This window comes from Trichomycterus rosablanca, chromosome 25 (genome assembly GCF_030014385.1).
Source record: "Trichomycterus rosablanca isolate fTriRos1 chromosome 25, fTriRos1.hap1, whole genome shotgun sequence".
NCBI classification, from domain to species: domain Eukaryota; kingdom Metazoa; phylum Chordata; class Actinopteri; order Siluriformes; family Trichomycteridae; genus Trichomycterus; species Trichomycterus rosablanca.
Genome location: NC_086012.1, coordinates 9,425,043 through 9,450,982, shown reverse-complemented (window position 1 = coordinate 9,450,982; position 25,940 = coordinate 9,425,043). Strand labels below are relative to the sequence as shown.

The 25,940-nt window shown below is 42.2% G+C and overlaps 1 protein-coding gene across 1 annotated transcript in view; it reads right to left on the bottom strand.

The window, feature by feature from the left end:
• Positions 1–17,368: 17,368 nt before the first annotated feature.
• The window catches only part of kirrel1b (kirre like nephrin family adhesion molecule 1b), a 166,797-nt gene continuing 158,225 nt past the window's right edge, over positions 17,369–25,940 (bottom strand). Inside the window, exons 14-15 of the mRNA XM_062987779.1 lie at positions 20,430–20,543; positions 17,369–18,279 (exon numbers count right to left, since the gene is read on the bottom strand). Of these exons, the coding sequence (XP_062843849.1) occupies positions 17,725–18,279; positions 20,430–20,543 (669 nt within the window). The 3' untranslated portion in view covers positions 17,369–17,724. The remainder of the gene's footprint in view (positions 18,280–20,429; positions 20,544–25,940) is intronic.

Sequence of the window (25,940 nt, the reverse complement as noted above, 5' to 3'; positions counted from 1 at the left end):
ACAAACAATTAATTTATCATTTATTGATTGTATTCATTGAAGGGACAGTATGATAACGATAGTTTTATTTATTTTATTGTTCTTTTGATCATTTTTGGACATTAATCTTATTAATAGCTTGAAGGAAAACAAGTGTCTGCTACTGTATAGTTAAAATAAAGACTTCCCTGTCAGTTTTTACAAAGTGACTCGTGTAATTTATTTCAGTTGTTACTGCTTTTATGAATAGTAGTAGCAGCAGTGGTATCAGTCCATGCTTGTTTACAAATGTGACACTTCATTAGTGCTACACACCCCTAACCCACCCCCTCCTTTCCACACACATTCCACACACACTGCATTGGCTTAAATATATACCAGGCATAAAATTATGACCACTGACAGGTGAAGTGAATAACACTGATTATCTCTTCATCACGGCACCTGTGGGTGGGATATATTAGGCAGCAAGTGAACATTGAACATACAGCGGGGAAAATAAGTATTGAACGCATCAACATTTTTCTCAGTAAATATATTTCTGATGGGACTATTGACATGAAATTTTCACCAGATGTTGGTAACAACCCAAGTAATCCACACATATAAAGCAGTCAAAACAAATAAGTCCAACAATTAAGTTATGTGTAATAAAGTGAAATGACACAGGGAAAAAGTATTGAACACATGAAGAAAAGGAGGTGCAAAAAGGCATGGAAAGCCAAAACACCAGCTGAAATCTGTCAGTATTTAGAAAGCAATCCTGCCCCTATCAGTGCAAATTAATATCAGCTGGTTTAGTCCTAATTGATGGCCTACAAAAAGGTTTTTCATTACCAAGGTGTCACACAAGAAGCATCTCATGATGGGTAAAAGCAAAGAGCTCTCTCAAGACCTTCACAACCTTATTGTTGCAAAACATACTGATGGTATTGGTTACAGACGTATTTCTAAACTTCTGAATGTTCCAGTGAGCACCGTTGGGGCCATTATCCGGAAGTGGAAAGAACATCTTTTCACCATAAACCGGCCACGACCAGGTGCTCCTCGCAAGATTTCTGACAGAGGAGTCAAAAGAATAATCAGAAGAGTTGTCCAAGAGCCAAGGACCACTCGCGGAGAGCTTTAGAAAGACCTGGAATTAGCAGGTACAGTTGTTTCAAAGAAAAGTATAAGTAATGCACTCAACTGCCATGGCCTTTATGCACGCTCACCACGCAAGACTCCATTTCTGAAGAAAATGCATGTTAAAGCTCGTTTAAAGTTTGCTGCACAACATTTGGACAAGCCTATAAAATACTGGGAGAATATAGTCTGGTCAGATGAGACCAAAATTTTACTCTTTGGATGTCATAGCACACACCATGTTTGGAGGAGAAAAGGCACTGCACATCACCCCAAAAACACCATACCAACAGTGAAGTTTGGAGGTGGGAACATCATGGTGTGGGGCTGTTTCTCAGCATATGGTACTGGTAGACTTCATATAATTAAAGAAAGGATGAATGGAGAAATGTACCGAGACATTCCTGATAAGAATCCACCAGGATGCTGAAGATGAAACGAGGGTGGACATTTCAGCAAGACAATGATCCCAAACACACAGCCAGGAAAACTCTCAAGTGGTTTCAGAGAAAGAAAATAAAGCTGCTAGAATGGCCCAGTCAATCACCTGACTTGAATCCAATTGAAAATCTATGGAAAGAACTGAAAATCAAGTCAAGTCAAGTCAAGTCAACTTTATTTATATAGCGCTTTTTACAATATACATTGTCTCAAAGCAACTTTACAAAATCCAGGACCAACAGATACAAAAACCCCTGTTGAGCAAGCCGAGGGCGACTGTGGCAAGGAAAAACTCCCTGAAAATTACAGGAAGAAACCTTGAGAGGAACCAGACTCAACAGGGCCCATCCTTCTTGGGTGGTCTGGAGGATACTTTAAATAAATACACGATTTACACAAATCATACAAACACAGAATTGAATGATCTAAAAGTCATACAGTGGTAATAAATAGATAAATAAACAATTAAATAATAATAGAGTTGTTATCCGCTCTAGTCTTCAATAAAGTCTGTAGTGATTTCTTGTCGTTGCAATTACTCCAGACCCGTCACATCTGACAGGAGCAGCATCGTTGTCCCGGCAGTCTCGACTTTAATCCTTAACCTCGGCGGGTAAACAGGTTTCCATCTATGAAAATCAGAGTTCATAGAAGAGGCCCCCGGAACCGTCATGATCTGAAGACAGTTTGTGTGGAAGAATGGGCCAAAATCACACCTGAACAATGCATGCGACTAGTTTCTCCATACAGAAGGCGTCTTGAAGCTGTCATTACCAACAAAGGCTTTTCTACTAAATATTAAATAAATTTCAGTAAACATGTTCAATACTTTTTTCCTGTGTCATTTCACTTTATTACACATAACTTAATTGTTGGACTTATTTGTTTTGACTGCTTTATATGTGTGGATTACTTGGGTTGTTACCAACATCTGGTGAAAATTTCATGTCAATAGTCCCATCAGAAATATATTTACTGAGGAAAATGTTGATGTGTTCAATACTTATTTTCCCCGCTGTATATTAGGCAGCAAGTAAACATTTTATCCTCAAAGTTGATGTGTTAGAAGCAGGAAAAATGGGCAAGTGTAAGGATTTGAGCGAGTTTGACAAGGGCCAAATTATGATGGACTGGGTCAAAGCATCTCCAAAACTGCAGCTCTTGTGGGGTGTTCCCGGTCTGCAGTGGTCAGTATCTATCAAAAGTGGTCCAAGGAAGGAACAGTGGTAAACCGGCAACAGTGTCATGGGCGGCCAAGGCTCATTGATGCATGTGGGGAGCGAAGGCTGGCCTTTGTTGCGTATGGGGCTGCATAGCCACAGACCAGTCAGAGCGTCCATGCTGACCCCTGTCCACCGCTGAAGGTGCCAACAATGGCCACGTGAGCATTGGAACTGGATCACAGAGCAATGAAAGAAGGTGGCCTGATCTGATGAATCACGTTTTTTTTTTTTTATATCACATGGATGGCCGGGTGCGTGTGTGTCGCTTACCTGGGGAGCACATGGCACCAAGATGCACTATGGGAAAAGGGCAAGCCGGTGGAGGCAGTGTGATGCTTTGGGCAAAATGCTTTGGTTCTGCTGGGAAACCTTGGGTCCTGCCATCCATGTGGATGTTACTTTGACACGTACCACCTACCTAAGCATTGTTGCAGACCATGTACATACTTTTATGGAAACGATATTCCCTGATTGATGTGGCCTGCTTCAGCAGGATAATGCGCCCTGACACAAAGCAAAAATGGTTCAGGATTGGTTTGAGGAGCACAACAACGAGTTTGAGAAGTTGACTTGGCCTCCAAATTCCCCAGATCTCAATCCAATCGAGCATCTGTGGGATGTGCTTGACAAAGCTCGGTCCATGGAGGCCCCACCTCACAACTTACAGGAGATAAAGGATCTGCTGCTAAGATCTTGGTACCAGATACCACAGCACACCTTCAGGGGTCCAGTGGAGTCCATCCCTTGACGGGTCAGGGCTGCTTTGGCAGCAAAAGGGGGACCAACACAATATTAGGAAGGTACCTGATCGGTGTATGGCATACAGCAGTGGTTGTCAACCAGGAAGCCCTGTCCTTATACATATGGCATATGTGTCACTTAGGCATATGTGAGCTCTCATTAGATGTCATATAGATCTATTTTAAACTACCTGTAGCCTACATTGGGTGTTTGAGAATGGTCATATATTTAATGTACCCACTAAAAAAGTGCAAAGAGAAATGGATGGTGACAAATTTAGTTGTTGATGCAGATCCCACTGAAGCAGACCAAGGTGATAAAGCTCCTACCGCCAGTTCACCAGAAGTAAACCCACTACATCAACCAAAATCAGAAAATATCAAGATAATATACCTTTATTATGGATTTATTGAATTTCCTATGAGCAATAACACAAAACCTGTTGTCATCCTTGCTGAAAGGGTAAGAATGATATCATACATCGGGTCCTAGCATTTTATTTTCATTTGCAATCATGGACGTAAGTTCCACTGCTATGCAGATGACATACAGCTCAGTTACTAAGTACATGCATTACTGATCTAAAACTTTGGTTAATTAACAATCACTTACTACTAAAGACTTCGACTTCCTTCTACAGCTTGCATGATATTGCAGGCCTTGCCTGTGCTCAGCAATGACTATGCTTCCGTCTTTTCACATCTGGATTATTGTAATTCCCTTCTTAATGGTATTAAGCTAAGCTGGTAAACCGGCTTTAGCTCATTCAGACTTTAGCTGCCAGAGTCAATATCTTCCTCTATCAAATACAACATTATCCTGCTTACTTTTAAAGCCCTTGATGGCCTCACCCCTACCTACCTTAGTGCCAGAGGTGGAAAGAGTACTAAAATATTGTACTCAAGTAAAAGTACCATTACTTTAATGAATTTTTACTTAAGTACGAGTAAAGTTACTAGTCTACAAATCTACTCAAGTAAAAAGTAAAAAGTAACTCATTTAAAATGTAACGTTAGTTACTTTTTTTAACAGGAGAGGATGACAAGTTGGTATAAATCTCACAATAGTTGTTTTTTATTCAAATATAATAGAAAAAACATGTTGAAGAGCCTTTTTTTTTTGAACGGCTCTTTAAAAGGAACCGAGCCAAAAGATCCGACTCCTCATCCCAGAATTCACTGCAGCAGTTTCCCAGACCTGATTTTTTTTGTGTTTATTTTACTCAGTAACGGATGTTATTTAAAATGTAGTACTTTAAAAAGTACAAGTACACAAAAAAACTACTCAATTACAGTAACGCGAGTAAATGTAATTCGTTACTTTCCACCTCTGCTTAGTGCACTACTTTACTCCTAATTGTTCTTTTAGATCAGGGGTGCCTACACTTTCATGGCTTGAGATCTACTATTTCAGTCGACAGGTCATCACGATCTACCTTTTAAGGCTGGCCTCATTATTTTCAAAGCTTTGTAGCTTTTTTAAATGCACTTCAGTTGCCTATATTGATATTCAGCATTACAAAGCAAGCGACTGAAAAGCCACGCTGACCTTATACTGATGATTTGTTTTGAATGGTGTCAGCCAGCTTTATGTAGTCTGGATAATAGCTGCTGATACCAGTTGTGTTTATCAGTAAGGGTTAGACTTAATTATTTTCATGTGGGAAAAGGCTGATTAACAGAAGTAGGTTGATCTAAAAATATGTGGCACATTTTCTGATGTTTGGAAATTTTACCTCAGCCAGCAAGTTCCAAAATTGTCCAGCAGAGGCCCTTGACTGGGTTAAAATTTCTCCGTCAGTTTTTTCCACGTATGAACGGAACAGCGTCTCTGCAGTGCTCTTGCCTGAATCGAACCGTTTTTAGTTTCTTTGTGCTTGGTTGTGCACTCATCTTCACTAACAGTGTAGGTTACAAAAGGAAAAATGCAAAAATGGTGCAAACTGGCTACTGATGAATGAAAACTTTCTAGATTAGCAGTGATTTAGGTGGGCTGTGGCATAGCTATGGTAACAAACCACAAATTAAAGAAAGTGTCCACATTTCATGTCAGTCAAGTTGGTTTGTTTATATTAAGGCACTGTGCGATCGACTGGTTGATCATGATCGATGTATTGGGCACCCGTTTGAGATAATCCTGCTCTGGCATTCTAGCTGCCCCCTATATTAAATGTGTGTCCATGGGTAGCAAGTCTTTCAGTTCCACAGCCCTGAAGCTCTTCTACAACCCCAAATCAGAAAAAGTTGGGACAGTATGGAAAATGCAAATAAAATAAAAATGCAGTGTTCCTTACATTTACTTTGAGTTTTATTTGATTGCAGACAGTTTAAACCTGAGATATTTCATGTTTTATCTGCTCAACTTCATTTTATTTGTTAATATACCTCCATTCCTGCATTTCAGGTCTGCAACACATTCCAAAAAATTTGAGATGGGGGCAATTTAGGGCTAGTAATGAGGTGAAAAACTAAATAATGATGTGATTCCTAACAGGTGATTGTAATCATGGTTTGGTACAAAAGCAGCATCCAGGAAAGTCCGAGTCTTTGATGAGCAAAGATGATCAGAGGATCTCCAGTTTGTCAACAAATGTGTGGGAAAATGATTGAAATGTTTAAAAACAATGTACCTCAAAGAAAGATGGAAGGGATTTGCATATTTCTCCCTCTACAGTGCATAATATCATTAAACCATTTAAGGAATCGGGAGGAATTTCAGTGCGTAAAGGCCAATGGGAGCAAGCTTAAGCTGAAGGCCTGTGATCTTCGATCCCTCAGACGGCACTGCATCAAAAACCGCCACTCAACAATAGCTGATATAACCACATGGGTGAGGGATTAATTTGGCAAACCTTTGTCAAGCACTACAATACAGAGTTACATGCACAAATGCTACTTAAAAGTTTACTGTGCAAAACAGAAGCCTTATGTTAAACATGTTTACAAGCTGCGTCGACTTCTCTGGGCTCAGAGGCATCTAGGATGGACTATCAAACAGTGGAAACGTGTATTGTGGTCAGATGAATCAATTTTTGGGAAAAAATGGACGCCGTGTGCTCTGGACCAAAGATGAAAAGGACCATCCAGACTGTTATCAGCAACAAGTCCAAAAGCCAGGATCTGTCACGGTATGGGGCTGTGTCAGTGCCCTTGGCAAAGGTCATTTACACTTCTGTGATTACATTGAGATCTTAGAGCAACATGTGCTGCCTTCAAGACGTCATCTTTTCCAGGGACGTTCATGCATTTTTTAACAAGACAGTAATAGGTTATTATATATTTGTCTTTAATAAACATTTATAAAATAAAGACATGAGCCTTTGTTACTATGAAACAGGTGTTTTTATTTAATAATGTGGAAAAATAATCACACAATTAAAAAATTCTTGTGTAAAATAAGATTGGGGAATATACGTTTTATTGTATGTACATGTTTAAAATGAAAACTTACAAGTACAAGAAAAGACCCAATATAAACACAATAATACTAAATATGATTTTATATCAGGAGTACGATAGATACAGCAGTTGGGTGAGTGGGAAAAATGTACACGACAGACAACACACGCACACACACATACCTGGGGTCATATGTATGAGAGTATGTAAAATCCTCACTATAATTATTAATGTGTTTATTAATTTGTCCAAACAATTTTTTACCTTTAGAAAGTAATACGCGCCGCTGTTGCGAACTAGTGTCCACATATCAACACTTATTTTCACCTATGTAGGCTTTCAATTAAACCCATTATTAAACACATTAACAGTCCCATAAAGTGATGTGGCGTAATGATAGGAGCCACAATGCTTGTAACAGCAGTGCCTGAGTTCCTGGGGTTTTAACCCCGGGCTGGGTTTATAAATACATAAGGCGCATGGTTTTACCTTAACTTGGCCATTAAAGGGGGGTCTGCACATCAGTTCCCCCTCCCTGCTGGTCCCAATCCTGGATAAATAGGAGGGTTGCGTCAAGAAGGGCATCCAGCATAAAACTGTGCCAAATTAAATGATATGCGGATAAATAATCCAGGGTGGCACTGTGGCTCGATGGGTAGCACTGTCGCCTCACAGCAAGAAGGTCCTGGGTTCGATCCCTAGGTGGGGCAGCCCGAGTCCTTTCTGTGTGGAGTTTGCATGTTCTCTCTGAGCTTGCGTGGGTTTCCTCCGGGAGCTCCGGTTTCCTCCCACAGTCCAAAAACATGCAGCCAGGTTAATTGGAGACACTGAATTGCCCTATAGGTGAATGGGTGTGTGTGTGTATATGTGTCTGCCCTGCGATGGACTGGTGCCCTGTCCAGGGTGTGCCTTGCGCCCATTGAAAAGCTGGGATAGGTTAAGAAAGTGAGTGAGTGAATAATCCGCATATACGAGAGATCTTCAAAAAGTTTCCACACTTTTATATTTTGGTTGGAAACCAAAATGAGGGCGGGAGGAGTAGTGATTGGTCGTGTCTGAGAGACGCTTATAGTCCGGATTTATCGGATTTCCAGCTTTTTGGACGCTCAAAGAAGCTTTAAGGGGAAGAAGATTTTCATGTGATGATGATGTGAAAGCAGCAGTGCATCTGTGACTATGTGGCTATTTGTTTTTGAAATTCTTAATAAATAGAGTTAAAGAAAAGTGCGGAAACTTTTTGAACCCTCATATATGCATAAATATACATCGATCAGCCATAACATTAAAACCACCTCCTTGTTTCTACACACACTGTCCATTTTATCAGCTCTGCTTACCATATAGAAGCACTTTGTAGTTCTACAATTACTGACTGTAGTCCATCTGTTTCTCTGCATGCTTTGTTAGCCCCCTTTCATGCTGTTCTTCAATGGTCAGGATCCCCACAGGACCACTACAGAGTAGGTAATATTTGGGTGGTGGGTCATTCTAAGCACTGCAGTGACACTGACATGGTGGTGGTGTGTTAGTGTGTGTTGTGCTGGTATGAGTAGATAAGACACAATGCTGATTGAGTTTTTAAACACCTCACTGTCACTGCTGGACTGAGTATAGTCCACCAACCAAAAATATATCCAGCCAACGGCACCCCGCGGGCAGCGTCCTGTGACCACTGATGAAGGTCTAGAAGATGACCAACTCATACAGCAGCAATAGAAGAGCGATCGTCTCTGACTTTACATCTACAAGGTGGACCAACTAGGAAGGAGTGTCTAATAGAGTGGACAGTGAGTGGACACAGTATTTAAAAACTGCAGCAGTGCTGCTGTGTCTGATCCACTCATACCAGCACAACACACACTAACACACCACCACCATGTCAGTGTCACTGCAGTGCTGAGAATGATCCACCACCTAAATAATACCTGCTCTGTGGTGAACCATTGAAGAACAGAATGAAAGCAGGCTAAAAAGGTATGTAGAGAAACAGATGGACTACAGCCAGTAATTGTAGAACTACAAAGTGCTTCTATATGGTAAGTGGAGCTGATAAAATGGACAGTGAGTGTAGAAACAAGGAGGTGGTTTTAATGTTATGGCTGATCAGTGTATATACCTAAACAGTTATAGACACAATTGTTTTTGAGAAGCACAGTGCCAAGAAATAGCCAGTGCCCCAACCATGAGTGGTTCCTCAAATCATCCAACTTTACAAAAGTGCCTATTGTGCAGAATTAATTCAATCATTACACACTAATAAGGCCTAGTTACCAGAAAATGGTTCGCCATTTGTGGTTAGGTTAGTAATTTAGCATTATATTTTGCATACACACCCTTTATACATACAGCCCCAAGAGTCTGATTACCAATCATTCCACACTCTCACAGACTACTAGTGGACACAGAAAACTCACAAACAAAAACTAAAACCGCAATAATCAATGTCATATTTGAACCTTGATTTTTAAAATGAAACGAAGTATACTCATCGTATTCTGTACCATTTTAATACTATTCAGCACTTCTTACTTAAGTAAGAAATAGAAAATAAACTACATGGCCAAACGTTTGTGAACACATAGCACCTAAAATCACACCCAAAACCATCTGCATCAGAATAGATTTGCACTCTTTCAAAGGCTACAGCTGCCTTAGCCAAGACTGCTGGGATTCCCTTTTATTTAGAGCATCAAATAGGTCAGGCACTGATGTTGAGCACACAGTTTGGGGTTTGCATCCTATTTGATAGAGTTGTAGACATGATTTTGGACAGGCCAGTCTATTCTTTCACACCCAACTCCAAAGTGAGTCAACTGATGGTGCTGTAGACCAGTCGAATCAATACCTGTCATTGTGTATGGTACTTAGGCTTGGGGGTAGCTGTTCAGCCATGAAAACCCAATTTATGGTGGATCTGAACAGTTTTTGTTTAAACATAGCAGTGAATGCTGCAAATAACAACAGATGTTGGCACTCTGTGGGTCTGTCTGAAAACCTAGTGAGCTCTTTACATAGACGTATTTAACATCATCCTATGCACGCTCCCAAAAAGAAGCTATCTGAATTCTTAGATGCCTTAAAATGCTGCCTATTAAGGTGCCTTATTTCGAAGCTATAAACTGACTGAATAACGAGGGAGCATCTGATGCTTTCTCAGCAGTGAAGGCAATCCCAGCATTCAGTGAGGGACAAGTTTTTCTCACAAAAACTACAAATATGGCCGACAAATTAAAAATGTAAATAGAGTTTTATTTATATAAAGGTGTACGATTGTAATTAATTAGCAAATTTGGGCTTGTCAGTGACAATTTAACTGTTTTTGGTACACAGAGGGGGGCGGCACAGTGGCTCTTTGGGTAGCACTGTCGCCTCACAGCAAGAAGGTCCTGGGTTCGATCCCCAGAGGCTTCCTCCGGGAGCTCCGGTTTCCTCCCACAGTCCAAAAACATGCAGTCGGGTTAATATGAGACACTGTATTGCCCTATAGGTGAATGGGTGTGTGTGTGTGTATGTGTGTCTGCCCTGCGATGGACTGGTGCCCCGTGCACGGTGTTACTGTGTGCCTTGCGGCCATTGAAAAGCTGGGATAGGCTCCAGTACCTCCCCGCGACCCTAATTGGATAAGCAGTTAAGAAAGTGAGTGAGTGAATTGCCCTATAGGTGAATGGGTGTGTGCATGTGTGTCTGCCCTGCGATGGACTGGAGCCCCATCCAGGGTGTTACTGTGTGCCTTGTGTTCATTGAAAAGCTGGGATAGGCTTCAGCACCTCCCCCCCCCCCCCCTTCCCCCCAGAAAGTGAGTGAATGAGTAAGTGGTACACAGAGGGGTGAGCATAGCTTTGCCGTCTAAGTAGTGTGTCTAAATAATCTGTCTTATAAGTCAATGTCTTATTAGAATCATATTTACTTTGGCAGCTGCCTAGGTAGGCAGTAGGCAGCAAGGCAGCTCACTAGGTTTTCAGACAGACCCTGTGTAAACAGCACTAACAGCTAACACAGTTCACGTAAGACAGACTTTCAGTACAATTTAGTCTACTGCCATTTTTGTCTATGGAAATTTTAAGGCTACATGCGTCTGTCAGAACAAGTGTAGCTATTCTAGCCAAATGTACTATGTAGAAGGAATATCGACCAACGTTTAGCCATGTAGTTTACATCCCTTCATATTCTGAACCATTATTATTAATACTTAAAACCGTACACCCTCTTTACTGACTTCTGATTCCTCATAACAATGTAATGGGAAGACAGTTTTATCTCAAATCCATCAAAATAATCTGTACATCAGGAAATATCACTGATTTATGCCAATATACACTGATCAACCATAACATTAAAACCTCATTGTTTCTACACTCAGTGTCCATTTTATCAGCTCCACTTACCATATAGAAGCACTTTGTAGTTCTACAGTTACTGACTGTAGTCCATCTATTTCTCTGCATGCATTGTTAGCCCCCTTTCACCCTGTTCTTCAATGGTCAGGACCCCCACAGGACCACCATACAGCAGGTATTTTTTGGGTGGTGGGTCATTCTCAGCACTGCAGTGACACTAACATGGTGGCGGTGTGTTAGTGTGTGTTGTGCTGGTATGAGTGGACACCTCACTGTCACTGCTGGACTGAGAATAGTCCACCAACCAAAAATATCCAGCCAACAGCGCCCCAAGGGCAGCGTCCTGTGACCACTGATGAAGGTCTAGATGATGACCAACTCAAACAGCAGCAATAGATGAGCGATCGTCTCTGACATCTCTGACATTTACATCTACAAGGTGGACCTACTAGGTAGGAGTGTCTAATAGAATAGACAGTGAGTGGACACTGCTGTGTCTGATCCACTCACACCACCATGTCATTGCCACTGCAGTGCTGAGAATGATCCACAACCTAAATAATACCTGCTCTGTTCTGGTCCTGTGAGGGTCCTGACCATTGAAGAACAGGGTGAAAGCAGGTTAAAAATGTGTGTAGAGAAATAGATGGTGCTCCTATATGGTAAGTGGAGCTGATAAAATGGACAGTGAGTGTAGAAACAAGGAGGTGGTCATAATGTAATGGCTGATCGGTGTATTGTGCAAGGAGTAAATATTCAGATCAGACTGAGGTATATTTTTGCACATATCCAGCTTGTACTGTACAAAACAGGCACCAATTTCAGTGTAAAAAAGGGCCACTCACTATTCTAAAGAGGAAAAAGTAATGGCACAGAATGTTGTGACTGCATTAAACATTTAAAATAACCCCATATTATTTTTTTACCTAGTGGACGGTGTTTGGTGCAAATGAACTGTACAAAAGTACAAATGACTCACATCAAGAATGATTTGAAAACAAATGCCTTTCCACACTCAATTTTTGAACCCTTGGTCCGACTCCTGTTTTTATACAAAAATATCATAAAAATGCCTTCAGATACAAATGTGGAAAAGAGCGCTATTCTACTTCATAGGGGCACGTATGTGATGTAGGACAAGAGGACTGTACAAATACAAAAAAAAAGATTCGGTAAATACCCTCTGGAATATTTCAACGCTCATGAGATTGTGTGCTCGCAACACACACACACACACACACTTAAAAAGTAGCCACCAGTTCTCGTCCGTTTTAGGTACTGTTAGTACTCGTTGTAGATTTTTTCTTTTGTTAACACTGTACATGAAGCCTGCATTCATAAAGCTTTGTGACTGTGCTTATTATACATCAAAAACATTGGGGGTCTGGGGACCAGAAAAACTGGCCACAAGGTGGGAATAAACTATTACTATTACCAGGGCACCGTAATATTCAAACATTACACATTTACCCATGCCATTAAGACACTCACTAACACCATGATAGTGCCGTTGTAGCTTCGCGGTTAAGGTACTAGACTGGTAATCGAAAGGTTGCTGGTTCAAGCCCCACCACTGTCAGGTTGCCACAGTTGGGCCCTTGAGCAATGCCCTTAACCCTCAATTGCTTAGACAAAAATACTGTCACAGTACTGTGAGTCGCTTTGGATAAAGCGTCTGCTAAATGTCGAAAGTGTAAATGTAAATGTAGTAGCCAATCCACCTACTGATATGTTTAGAGGTTCACAGTACCCAAGTAGACATGGAAAGAGTGTGGAATCCGTATCCTCCTGTTTTCATTAATCCATCATATTATTTATAATCATTTTCATTCATGATTTTCATCCATTCATTAATTTCATCACCATTTTAATCCTGGTCAGGGTCATGGCGGGTCCACAAGGCAGGAATACCCTGGACAGGGTGCCATTCCATTGCAGGGTTTTGGCCCTCCCATCAGACATAGCCAATCATGTCTGTGTAGACGTCAGCTGGCTGATAGCACCTCTGAGGTTCGAACCCAGACTTACATAATAGTTGATATAATTAATAATTGATTTATTAATTATATCATTTATTTATATTTTTGTTTATGCATTTTCTCTCCATTTTTCTCCCAGTTTTTAAGCGTATCCAATTACCCAATTGCATTATGCTTCCTCTCTACTGATGCAGATCCCCACCCTGATTGAAGAGAGCGTGACTGACACACGCCCCCTCCGACATGTGTGCAGTAGCCGACTGCATCTTTTCACCTGCACGAGGCAAGTTTGTATGCGGATCAGCTTTGTGTACGGAGAGCCACTCCCTGATCAATGCATTATCCCTGACGCCATCAATCGGCCAGCAGAGGTCATAATTGCCTCAGTTGTAAGGAATCGCTATCCGGCTCCTACCCTGTATGAACAACAGCCAATCGTTGTTCATGTAGGTGCCCAGCCGGATGGCAGAGCTGAGTTTCGAACTGACAAGTTCGAAATGTCAGCTCTAATGTGCTAGCATGTTTTACCGCTGCGCCACCTGAGCACCATATAATTTTTTATTTTTTATTAATTTATCCAAATTAGGGTCAAGGTGGGTCCAGTGCAATTTAAAGTCCAAGGAAGCAAAACTCTGTAAACATGGTGCCGGTCCATTGCAGAGCATCACATGTTCACATGTTCACTCAAACCTACAGCCAGTTTAGAGTAGCCGGTCCACCTATGTCCATGTTTTAGTCACCAGACACAGAAAAGGGTGGGGTAAGAACCCTAGACTTCATGACCGTGAAGCTGTATAACACCTTACACCACCTGCTATGCCTTCATATATATTCATTTTTTTTATAAAGTATATAAATGTAATCATTTTACTAACTGCAGGGCAATAGACACTCATATATTCGAAAAATAGGGGCAACTGACATGTTTTAAATGGTAGTAAGAAACCAGAGGACCTGAAAGAAACCTGTAAGACATTGGAAGAAGCCGCTCAGGTGGCGCAGCGGTAAAACACGCTAGCACACCAGAGCTGGGATTTCAAAAACATCGTATCAAATCTCAGCTCTGCCATCCGGCTGGGCTGGGCGGCTGCATGAACAACGATTGGCTGTTTTTCACAGGGTAGGATGACCCGGATAGGGACTCCTCATAACTAAGCGAATTACAACCTCTGCTGGCTGATTGATGGCGTCTGCACAGAGTCGAGGAATAATGCTGATCAGGGTGTGGCTCTCTGTGCACGAAGCTGATCGGCATATGAACTCACCTCGTACAGGTGAAAAGAGGCAGTCGGCTACTGCACACGTGTCGAAGTGGGCGTGTGACAGTCTCGCTCTCCTCAATCTGGGCGGGGGTCAGCACCAGTGTAGAGGAAGCATAACACAATTGGGTAAAAATTGGACGTGCTAAAATCGGGAGAAAAAAGACAATGGGAGAAATATGCCAAACCCCTCACAGACAGCAATCCAAGGTAATCATTGAATTTGCACTATACAGGGTGGCAATTTATAGCAGGACATTTTATCGTCCTATAAAAGTCCTTTATTTCTTATTATTGATGCTGTATGGCATTAGGACAGTTTATAAAACGCTAACGATGCTTTTAATACAACTGTTCAGAATGTTTACAAGCACAGTCACAGAGATTTATGAATACAGACTTAAGCCCTATTCAGACAGGTATAGTTTCCTAGGATGATGTTATACAATATGTATTAAATATTTAATACATCATAAATATTCAACACTGTCACATTTGGAGCCAAACAAAATCAAATCATGACGTGGGTTTTTTTCTGGATTATTTTTCCCTCACTCCGGTGTTGAGTTTTGCTATGACCTTATCCTCTTATTTGTTAATGTCTCCATCTTTTGTTTCCTTAGTGTGTTTACTGACAATTTAAAGCTGTTTGTTTGTATACAATTATGAATTTTCCTATAAAAATTTTGTCTGTCTTAGTTATGAACCTTAATCTAAACTATAATTGTGATTTTGGATGCTCTCTATCTTTATATATATATATACTGTATATATACAATCTAAGTTTGCATACACAGAATATGATTTAATTACATTTGTATGTTTTTAAATTAAAATTTTGTGGTGGACCTCTGGAGCACTGGAACACTGAGAGCTAGATGTACAAGCTAGACAAATCACATTGCGTCTGGCGTTAGCGGTTCATTTACTTGTAATTTACTCATCATGTTTCCCCCTCCGACATGTGGGCACCACCTGCACTAGGCGAGTGCTAATGCAGATCAACCCTGAGCAACCCACTCCTTCCCCGCCCCGGTGCAGGCGCCCTCAATCAGCCAACAGAGTTCGTAGTTGCATCAGTTATGAGGAGACCCTATCTGGCTTAATACTACCCCTCCCCTATATGAACAACAGGCCAATCGTTGTCCATGTGGTGGCTCAGCCTAGCCGGCAGGCAGAGCTGAATCTCGATACGATGTATTCGAGAACCCAGCTCTGGTGTTCTAGCGTGTGTTTTACCGCTGCACCTGAGCGGCCTTTTTTGTCTAGTTTTAACTAATCGTAGGACGTGTGACACAATCTAAGTTTCAATACACAGAACATGATTTCATTACAATTGCATGTTTGTAAATAAAATTTTTTGGTGGGCCTCTGGAGCACTGGAACACTGAGAGCTAGATGTACAAGCTACACAAATCACACTGCGTTTGGCATTAGTGGTTCATTTACTTAAGCTGTAGCTCATCATGTTTCCCCCTCCGACACGTAGGCAGCAGCCGTATGCATTTTTTCACCTACACTTGACTAGTGCAATGCGGATCAGCACTGAGTACGGAGAGACACACCCTGACAGCACTCGTTTCTCATCTCTGTGCAGGCGGCATCAATCAGAGGTCGTAGTCACATCAGTCATGAGAGTGTCTCCATCCAGCTTAATATCCCACCCCTATAAGAACAACAGGCCAATCATTGTTCATGTGGCCACTCAGCCCAGTCAGATGGCAGAGCTGAGATTCGATACGATGTATTCGAGATCCCAGCTCCGGTGTGCTAGCGTGTGTTTACCGCTGCACATTTAATTAAGTACTTTTTCCTGTGAATTTAGTAGCGCCCTAATAATATGCAATGTTTTTGTGCATCTAAATTGCACCTGAAAACACGTTCAAAGAGCTTAGTACAGCCAGCCCTGTGTGTCCTTGTTAGTTAGAGGTAGCACGTGCTTTGATATCAGCTATAGCTATTAAGATGACTACATTTAGATAGAGATATACAGATAAATAAAAAAGAAATACCCAAGATCACTGTATAAATAAATCCAGTCTGAATAGGGCTTCTAAAATCATTATCAAATTGAATATTTTCCAGAAGGTGTGGTATGCCTTCACTTACGTTTGCAGGTTCAACTTGTGATTCAGGGTTTTTGTAGCCGTCATGGAATACTGCACACTGCACAAAGCCCTTTACAAAAAATGTGCAGTGCGAGACAAAGGTGAATAATCTTTTTTTCTTCTTGTTTACGTCGGTGAAGAAAGCTGGTCTTGGTCTACAAGTTGGACCAAATCTGACACGCTTGGCGTTAGGGCTTGGAGACACCAAGGAGTCAATTGTTCTAAGTTCTTATAAAATGCTTTTTTTCTTTTGCAATAGCTGCCAGTTCAGATGTTGTTGATGTACTGCTAGGACAAAATGATAATCACTAGTATGTCTTCTGGTGTAACTCCCATGCCGATTTTCTTGGCTGCCACCCGAAGACCCATTCTTCAATACGGGCAGGACGTCGACCGTTTCACCTCATTCGGCATCCACTGCGTGCCACTGCGTGACATGAAGAAAGTGATTGTTCACCGTGTTCCATTAGAGGTAAAAGCCTGGCTGGCGTATAAAGGGCTCCGCTCACGCTTCGTCCTTCAACCTATTCAATGACGCAGACTGGGTTAATTGTTCGGGAGAGTCGTTCCCAAAGACCGCCTGCTGCCATCTGCAGATTTCTACTGGCTGTCTTCCAGGAAACGGCGAGTAAGGTTGCGACGAGGCTTGAATATACAAATACACTCCTATTGCTTCTTTTTTTTACTTTGCTGCACATTATACTGGGGCAGGTATTGGTTTTAAGAAACGCCGTGTTTGAACGTTTTTTCGAATATATTTACATATGATTACAGGAAAAGAGAGAAGAGGAAAGGGATGTGGAGGAAAGAATAAACAAGAGTGACCGTTTTCTTCTTGTTTTGTCACTGCATTTCGTATTTTAGCTTGGTTTGGCACTAGAACAATGGCACACAATGAAGACGTAATAGTACAAAATACACTGGGGGTGTGATTGGTATATAACTGTGACTGTGATGGCTACACTACTCTGTAAATCTAAGTGGACTTCAAATTGGCATCCCACACGTGAACTTGTTTTTTTTTTTTCTTTGCCATTTTTGAGTAACCACAATATAGGTCCTTAGTAAATGCGCATCAGTGTGTGTGTGTGTATATAAAGGTGTGTTGTATAGCATCAGTGTGTCCTTTCACTCTCATACATGTGTTTGCATCCTCTGAGTGTGTCTCTGAGAGTATTCTGTAGGCGGAGACGAATAGGAAAAGCGCGTAGAGCTCCCGTACTTTCCCAGTCCGGCATCTGGCCCCACCCCTTGGTTTGACCCCACCCCCTGTCCTGTGGGATACATCTCGTAGGCTGGTCCTTCCTCCAGGGGTGGAGCAAAACCAAGCCGGTACTGAGGGTACTGGGCCGTGCTAGGGTACCCATACGTGTCGTAAGCCAGCTGATTGGTTGATTCCAGCAGACCGCATTCTCTGGAATAGTCTGTGGTCTGAGGTACCGGTTTGGGCGGAGCTTGGTGTTTGGTCCTGGCGATGGTGCTAAAGTGGGCGTAGGTGTTGTGAGTAACCCGAGACGAAGGACGGGGTTCATAGCGTCCAATGGGAGCAGGATTTATGTTGGTTGCTGGGCCGGCTGCCGTCGCGGAGACCACGGCTGGATTGGGCGGGCGGAACTCCTGGTAGCGGCCCGCAGCACGTCCTTCGTCGTGAGTCGTTGCGCGCACGTTGTAGTAGCCGTTTGTGGGGTCCTGAGAACACACAAAAGTGCATTTGTGTAGCATTAATAAGGAAGGTTGTTGGCAGAATGGTGATCATGGTGAATGACACATTAAAATGAAGTAAAACCACACACAGCTAGTATTTACAATTTATGGCCAAAAGAATGTGGACATCCTTTCTAAGCATTAAGTTTTAGACAATTAGTCTTCCACTGCTGGGGAACTACATCGATCAGCCATAACATTAAAACCACCTCCTTGTTTCTACACTCACTGTCCATTTTATCAGCTCCACTTTGTAGTTCTACAATTACTGACTGTAGTCCATCTGTATCTCTACATACTTTTTTTAGCCTGATTTCACCCTGTTCTTCAATGTCAGGACCCCCACAGGACCACTACAGAGCAGGTACATATTATTTGGGAGGTGGATCATTCTCAGCACTGCAGTGACACTGACATGGTGGTGTGTTAGTGTGTGTTGTGCTGGTATGAGTGGATCAGACACAGCAGCACTGATGGAGTTTTTAAACACCTCACTGTCACTGCTGGACTGAGAATAGTCCACCAACCAAAAACATCCAGCCAACAGCGCCCCATGGGCAGCGTCCTGTAACCACTGATGAAGGTCTAGAAGATGACCAACTCAAACAGCAGCAATAGATGAGCGATCGTCTCTGACTTTACATCTACAAGGTGGACCAACTAGGTGGGAGTGCAGAGCTGCTGTGTCGGATCCACTCATACCAGCACAACACACACTAACACACCACCACCATTTCAGCGTCACTGCAGTGCTGCGAATGATCCACCACCTAAATAATACCTGCTCTGTGGTGGTCCTGTGGGTCCTGACCATTGAAGAACAGGGTGAAAGCAGGCTAAAAAAAGTATGTAAAGAAACAGATGGACTACAGTCAGTAATTGTAGAACTACAAAGTGCTTCTATGTGGTAAGTGGAGCTGATAAAATGGATTCCAAGAGTTTGTGGAAGGCCTTTCCCTGTTCCAACATGACCTCGGGTCACTTGTACATCTACAAATTACCTATTAAATTTATATAATGACACACAACGTTGCATACACTGGTCTTTCACATTTTCTTTCACTTTTTCTTTCGTATTTATATATTTTTTTATATTGCACAAAACTTATAATGTGAATTGCACATGCTAAAGTTTACAGGTATGAATGTGTAAATAATTGTGTTAGAGAGAAAGTGAGTTGTGTGTGCCCCTGCGAACAAAGCAAGGTTCATCAAGGCATGAATTGAGGTTTTTAATACAGAGGAACTCCAGTGGCGTGCACTGACCTTAATGCCTAGTTCACACTACATGATTTTAGCCCTGATTTTTGCTCGCTGACTGGTCGCCGCTAGATGTGGTAGCTCTGAAGCAACTTGCCGTTTGCTCGGGGATCGAAACTTGGCTCTCAATCGCTATGTGTGAACTGTTCAACAACTCGATCCGAGCGACTTAGGAAAAATATCAAGCACGCTAAATATCTGGACCAGTTGCCGACTCAAAATCGTGTAGAGTGAAAAGCGTTGCGAGCAGGTTGCAAGTGACAGCCAATGAAGCCACAACATACGGGGTGAGGGGAAACTCGGGGGAGGAGTGTAAAAACGTGGGACAGAGGCACACTCACAAGCTTTACAGTATTTGTGATCTCATCATCCATGGCAAACTATAATACCAATGCTGCATTGCAAAAAATATTTATTTACCTCCAACTTACTACAGAACACTTGCTTTTCCTACTTGCTTTTTATGCTGCACATCAGCCCATAAATAACTTTAATCGCTCACTTAAGCTGGGATCTCAAATACATCGTATCAAATCTCAGCTGAGCGGCCACATGAACAACAATTGGCCTGTTGTTCATATAGGGGTGGGGTATTAAGCCAGATAGGGTCTCCTCGTAACTGATGCAACTACAACCTCTGCTGGCTGATAGAGGCGCATTAGCACTCGCCTAGTGCAGGTGAAAAGATGCATACGGCTGCTGCCCATGTGTCAGTGGGGGCGTGGGTTAGCTTTCGGAGAAAATGCATAAAACTTAGAAAGTCGTGTAGTGTGAACTTGGCATTAGACCACTGAACACCCTGATGTACTGTAACATTGATTGTAAGCCTGGCCTACTCTAACATCAGTGACACATCTGTATCAGGTCTTTCTTACCTTTAGCTCGTACTCCTCCTTGGGCTCCAAGGTTTCGGTGCGGGTTTCCGGCTTCAGTTCCACTTCGTCCTTGAACGGCTGAGTGGAGGGAGAGAGGGAGACAGAGGGAAGAAACTAAACCATCAAAACACCACAAAACAAAGACACACAAAGAAAAGGAGAGGGAGAGAAAGAGGGAGGGAAGAGGAAAACACCACATCAGGTTGATCAGCAGAAGAAAAGAGAAGGAAGAAAAGTGCAGTAGAGGAATGTTTGCAAATGCTGTTGAGTAAATGTTATGTGAAGCAAGCTGAATGCTATTATTTTTAGTTATATTTCTATTTTGTATTATGATGTTGATTTATATTAGTTAAAACTGTGTTAATTATAATTTATTTGTTTATTTATTTGTTCTACTTTGTATTTCATTATCATTGTGTGTACACTGATCAGCCATAACATTAAAACCACCTCCCTGCTTTCACCCTGTTCTTCAATGGTCAGGACCACCACAGGACCACCATAGAGCAGGTATTATTTAGGCGATGGATCATTCTCAGCGCTGCAGTGACACTGTCATGGTGGTGGTGTGTTAGTGTGTGTTGTGCTGGTATGAGTGGATCAGACACAGCAGCGCTGCTGGAGTTTTTAAATACTGTGTCCACTCACTGTCCACTCTATTAGACACTCCTTCCTAGTTGGTCCACCTTGTAGATGTAAAGTCAGAGACGATCGCTCATCTATTGCTACTGTTTGAGTGGGTCATCTTCTAGACCTTCATCAGTGGTCACAGGACGCTGCCCACGGGGCGCTGTTGGTCTGTTTTTGGTTGGTGGACTACTCTCAGTCCAGCAGTGACAGTGAGGTGTTTAATAACTCCATCAGCATTGCTGTGTCTTATCCACCCATACCAGCACAACACACACTAACACACCACCACCATGTCAGTGTCACTGCAGTGCTGAGAATGATCCACTACCCAAATAATATCTACTCTGTAGTGGTCCTGGGAGAGTCCTGACTATTAAAGAACAGCCTGAAAGGGGGCTTACAAAGAATGTAGAGAAACAGATGGACTACAGTCAGTAATTGTAGAACTACAAAGTGCTTTTATATGGTAAGTAGAGCTGATAAAATGGACACTGAGTGTAGAAACAAGGAGGTGGTGTAAATGTTATGGCTGATCAGTGTATACTGATCACATGGATTTAGTCTGCCGCTGCATATAAATCAGTTATTTGAGCCCAAGCTCTTCTCAGATGGACATGTGGTTAGATAAGTCCACTTTCTTTTGTTTTTTAGAGAAAACCGAGTTTTCTGTACCCAGGATGAAAAGTCCCAACCAGAGTTTTATAAGTGAAAGTTGCAAGAGCCAAAATATGTCATAGGTCACTGCTTCCCTGTTTTTTGCACCATGGACCAGTTTCATATAAGATATCATTTCCAGCGTAGGCGGGATGATTTAATAATATTGAAATAGAAGCAGTGAAAATCAGTTGGGGACCACAGTCATAGGTGACTTATGTGTGTGATATGGAGGTGTATATTGGGATCTTAGAGAGACACATGCTGCCATCAAAGCATCGTTCTTTCCCAGAAAGTCCATGGTTATTTGAGCAGGACAATGCCAGGCCTCATTTTGCTCACAGACATAGAGTGCATGTGCTTGACTGGCCTGCCCGCAGTCCAGATCTGTCTCCTATTAAAAATGTACGATGCATCATGATAAGGAGACAGATAAGGGTGACCATGGATTGTTAAGCAGCTGACTTACTCACTTTCTTAACCGCTTATCCAATTAGGGTCGCAGGGGGGTGCTGGAGCCTATCCAAGCTATTCAATAGGCGCAAGGCACACAGTAACACCCTGTACAGGGCACCAGTCCATTGCAGGGCAGAAACACATACACACACACACCCATTCACCTATTGGGCAATTCAGTGTCTCCAATTAACCTGACTGCATGTTTTTGGACTGTGGGAGGAAACCGGAGCTCCCGGAGGAAACCCACGCAGACACGGGGAGAACATGCAAACTCTGTACAGAAAGGACCTAGACTGCCCTGACATGCCTAGTGACACTGACATGGTGGTGGTGTGTTAGTGTGTGTTGTGCTGGTATGAGTGGATCAGACACAGCAGCGCTGATGGAGTTTTTAAATACCGTGTCCACTCTATTACACACTCCTACCTAGTTGGTCCACCTTGTAGATGTAAAGTCAGAGGCGATCGCTCATCTGTTGCTGCTGTTTGAGTTGGTCATCTTCTAGACCTTCATCAGTGTTCACTGGATGCTGCCCACAGGGCGCTGTTGGCTGAATATTTTTGGTTGGTGGACTATTCTCAGTCCAGCAGTGACAGTGATGTATTTAAAAACTCCAGCAGCGCTGCTGTGTCTTATTGTCACTGCAGCACCATGTCATTGTCACTGCAGTGCTGAGAATCATCCACCACCTAAATAATACCTGCTCTGTGGTGATCCTGTGGGGGTCCTGACCATTGAAGAACAGGGTGAAAGCAGGCTAAAAAGGTATGTAGAGAAACAGATGGACTACAGGCCGTAATTGTAGAACTACAAAGTGCTCCTGTATGGTAAGTGGAGCTGATAAAATGGACAATAAGTAAAGAAACAAGGAGGTGGTTTTAATGTTATGGCTGATCAGTGTAGTTTCTTCTATTTAGTTACAAGTTAGATAAAGTACACTATTAACTCTGCTAAAACTAAGTTGCCAGAAATTGAGGTTTAGTAGGTTTTGCTACACCAAACACCACTACTGCTGAGCGTTTTGTGTGTAACAATGTGCCACTCCACCCACATTAGTGGAGACACTTTTATTTATCTTTTTTTGCTATTTTATTTATGCCTTTTCTCCCCTTTTCTCCCAATTTAGCGTAGTCAATTTGTCTTCTGTGGCTGGAGACTCTGGTCATGTCCGTGGAGAGTGTTTTTGCCTGACACGCTCCCTCTGACACAAGTGCGGTCCATCGACCAACCTTCTTCGCCCACACTTTTGGTAAATTCAAGCGTGAGGCCAGTATTCGTACACAGAGAGCCATGCACTGATCTCCATGCTCCTCCACTTTCTGTACAGGCGCCTCTGGCTACTAACCAGGGTCCTTGCACAGTGTTGAAGACCCCACCCACTTTCAGTCCTACCCGGCAGACTTATAATGGCCAATTTTGTCTGCTGCAGGCACTGCCAATTATGCCTGCTAGGGGGTGCCCAGCCGACCGTTAGTAAAGCTGAGATTCGAACTCGGGGAATTCAGAATCCCAGCGCTGGTGTGCTAGCAGAGTTATCCCTCTTTTTTTTTCTGACCACCAATAAGAAGAGAGCACAAACAGGACAAATGAGTCTATGCCAAACCAAATGAATACCTAGACAAAATTAGAGCTTGTCTCACAGGGGTTGCCATCTTTATTATTTAAAATCTATGTTTAATATATAGGCCTCAAACTTTATATGCCTCATTATTTAAAACATAGCATAGGGTGACCATATTTTGGTTTTTAAAAAAGCGGACACGAGGTAAGATGGCAGCATGGGGTAAACATGGGACATGGACAGTGATAGCCTAGTGGGTAGAGCTTTGGGCTATCAACTGAAAGATTGAGAGTTTGAATCCCAGCTCTGCTATTGAGCCACTGTCTGCTTCAGGGGCGCCGTACAATGGCTGACCCTGCGCTCTGACCCCCGCTTGTTTAGAAGAAATGTGCAAAGAAAGAATTTCATTGTACTGTACACCTGTATATATGCAGTGCCTTGCAAAAGTATTCAGCCCCCTTAAACTTTTCAACCTTTTGCCACATTTCAGGCTTTAAACATAAATATATGAAATTGTAATTTTTTGTGAAGAATCAATAACAAGTGGGACACAATTGTGAAGTGGAACGAAATTTATTGGATATTTTAAACTTTTTTTAGAAATAAAAACCTGAAAAGTGGGGCGTGCAATATTATTCAGCCCCTTTACTTTCAGTGCAGCAAACTCACTCCAGAAGTTCAGTGAGGATCTCTGAATGATCCAATGTTGACCTAAATGACTGATGGTGATAAATAGAATCCACCTGTGTGTAATCAAGTCTCCGTATAAATGCACCTGCTCTGTGATAGTCTCAGAGTTCTGTTTAAAGCGCAGAGAGCATCATGAAGACCAAGAAACACACCAGGCAGGTCCGAGATACTGTTGTGGAGAAGTTTAAAGCCGAATTTGGATACAAAAAGATTTCCCAAGCTTTAAACATCTCAAGGAGCACTGTGCAAGCGATCATATTGAAATGAAGGGAGTATCAGACCACTGCAAATCTACCAAGACCCGGCTGTCCCTCTAAACTTTCAGCTCAAACAAGGAGAAGACTGATCAGAGATGCAGCCAAGAGGCCCATGATCACTCTGAATGAACTGCAGAGATCTACAGCTGAGGTGGGAGAATCTGTCCATAGGACAACAATCAGTCGTACACTGCACAAATCTGGCCTTTATGGAAGAGTGGCAAGAAGAAAGCCATTTCTCAAAGATATCTATAAAAAGTCACCTGGGAGACACACCAAGCATGTGGAAGAAGGTGCTCTGGTCAGATGAAACCAAAATCGAACTTTTTGGCCACAACGCAAAACGTTATGTTTGGCATAAAAGCAACACAGCTCATCACCCTGAACACACCATCCCCACTGTCAAACATGGTGGTGGCAGCATCATGGTTTGGGCCTGCTTTTCTTCAGCAGGGACAGGGAAGATGGTTAAAATTGATGGGAAGATGGATGGAGCCAAATACAGGACCATTCTGGAAGAAAACCTGTTGCAGTCTGCAAAAGACCTGAGACTGGGACGGTGATTTATCTTCCAACAAGACAATGATCCAAAACATAAAGCAAAATCTACAATGGAATGGTTCACAAATAAACTTATCCAGGTGTTAAAATGGCCAAGTCAAAGTCCAGACCTGAATCCCATCGAGAATCTGTGGAAAGAGCTGAAAACTGCTGTTCACAAACGCTCTCCATCCAACCTCACTGAGCTCGAGCTGTTTTGCAAGGAAGAATGGGCAAAAATTTCTGTCTCTCGATGTGCAAAACTGATAGAGACATACCCCAAGCGACTTGCAGCTGTAATCGCAGCAAAAGGTGGCGCTACAAAGTATTAACGCAAGGGGGCTGAATAATATTGCACGCCCCACTTTTCAGTTTTTTATTTCTAAAAAAAGTTTAAAATATCCAATAAATTTCGTTCCACTTCACGATTGTGTCCCGCTTGTTGTTGATTCTTCACAAAAAATTACAATTTCATATCTTTATGTTTAAAGCCTGAAATGTGGCAAAAGGTTGAAAAGTTCAAGGGGGCTGAATACTTTTGCAAGGCACTGTATATACTTTAGATAATCTTATTACTTTTAAGTCAGCGTTCAGCCCTAAACAATAATAACAATAAATAAAATAGTCCATCAGTTGAGCTATTTTGCCAGAATGTGGCGCTATCATGGCGTTGACAATAACCTCTATATTAAGATGCGCATTTGAAAATGTTTACGCTGT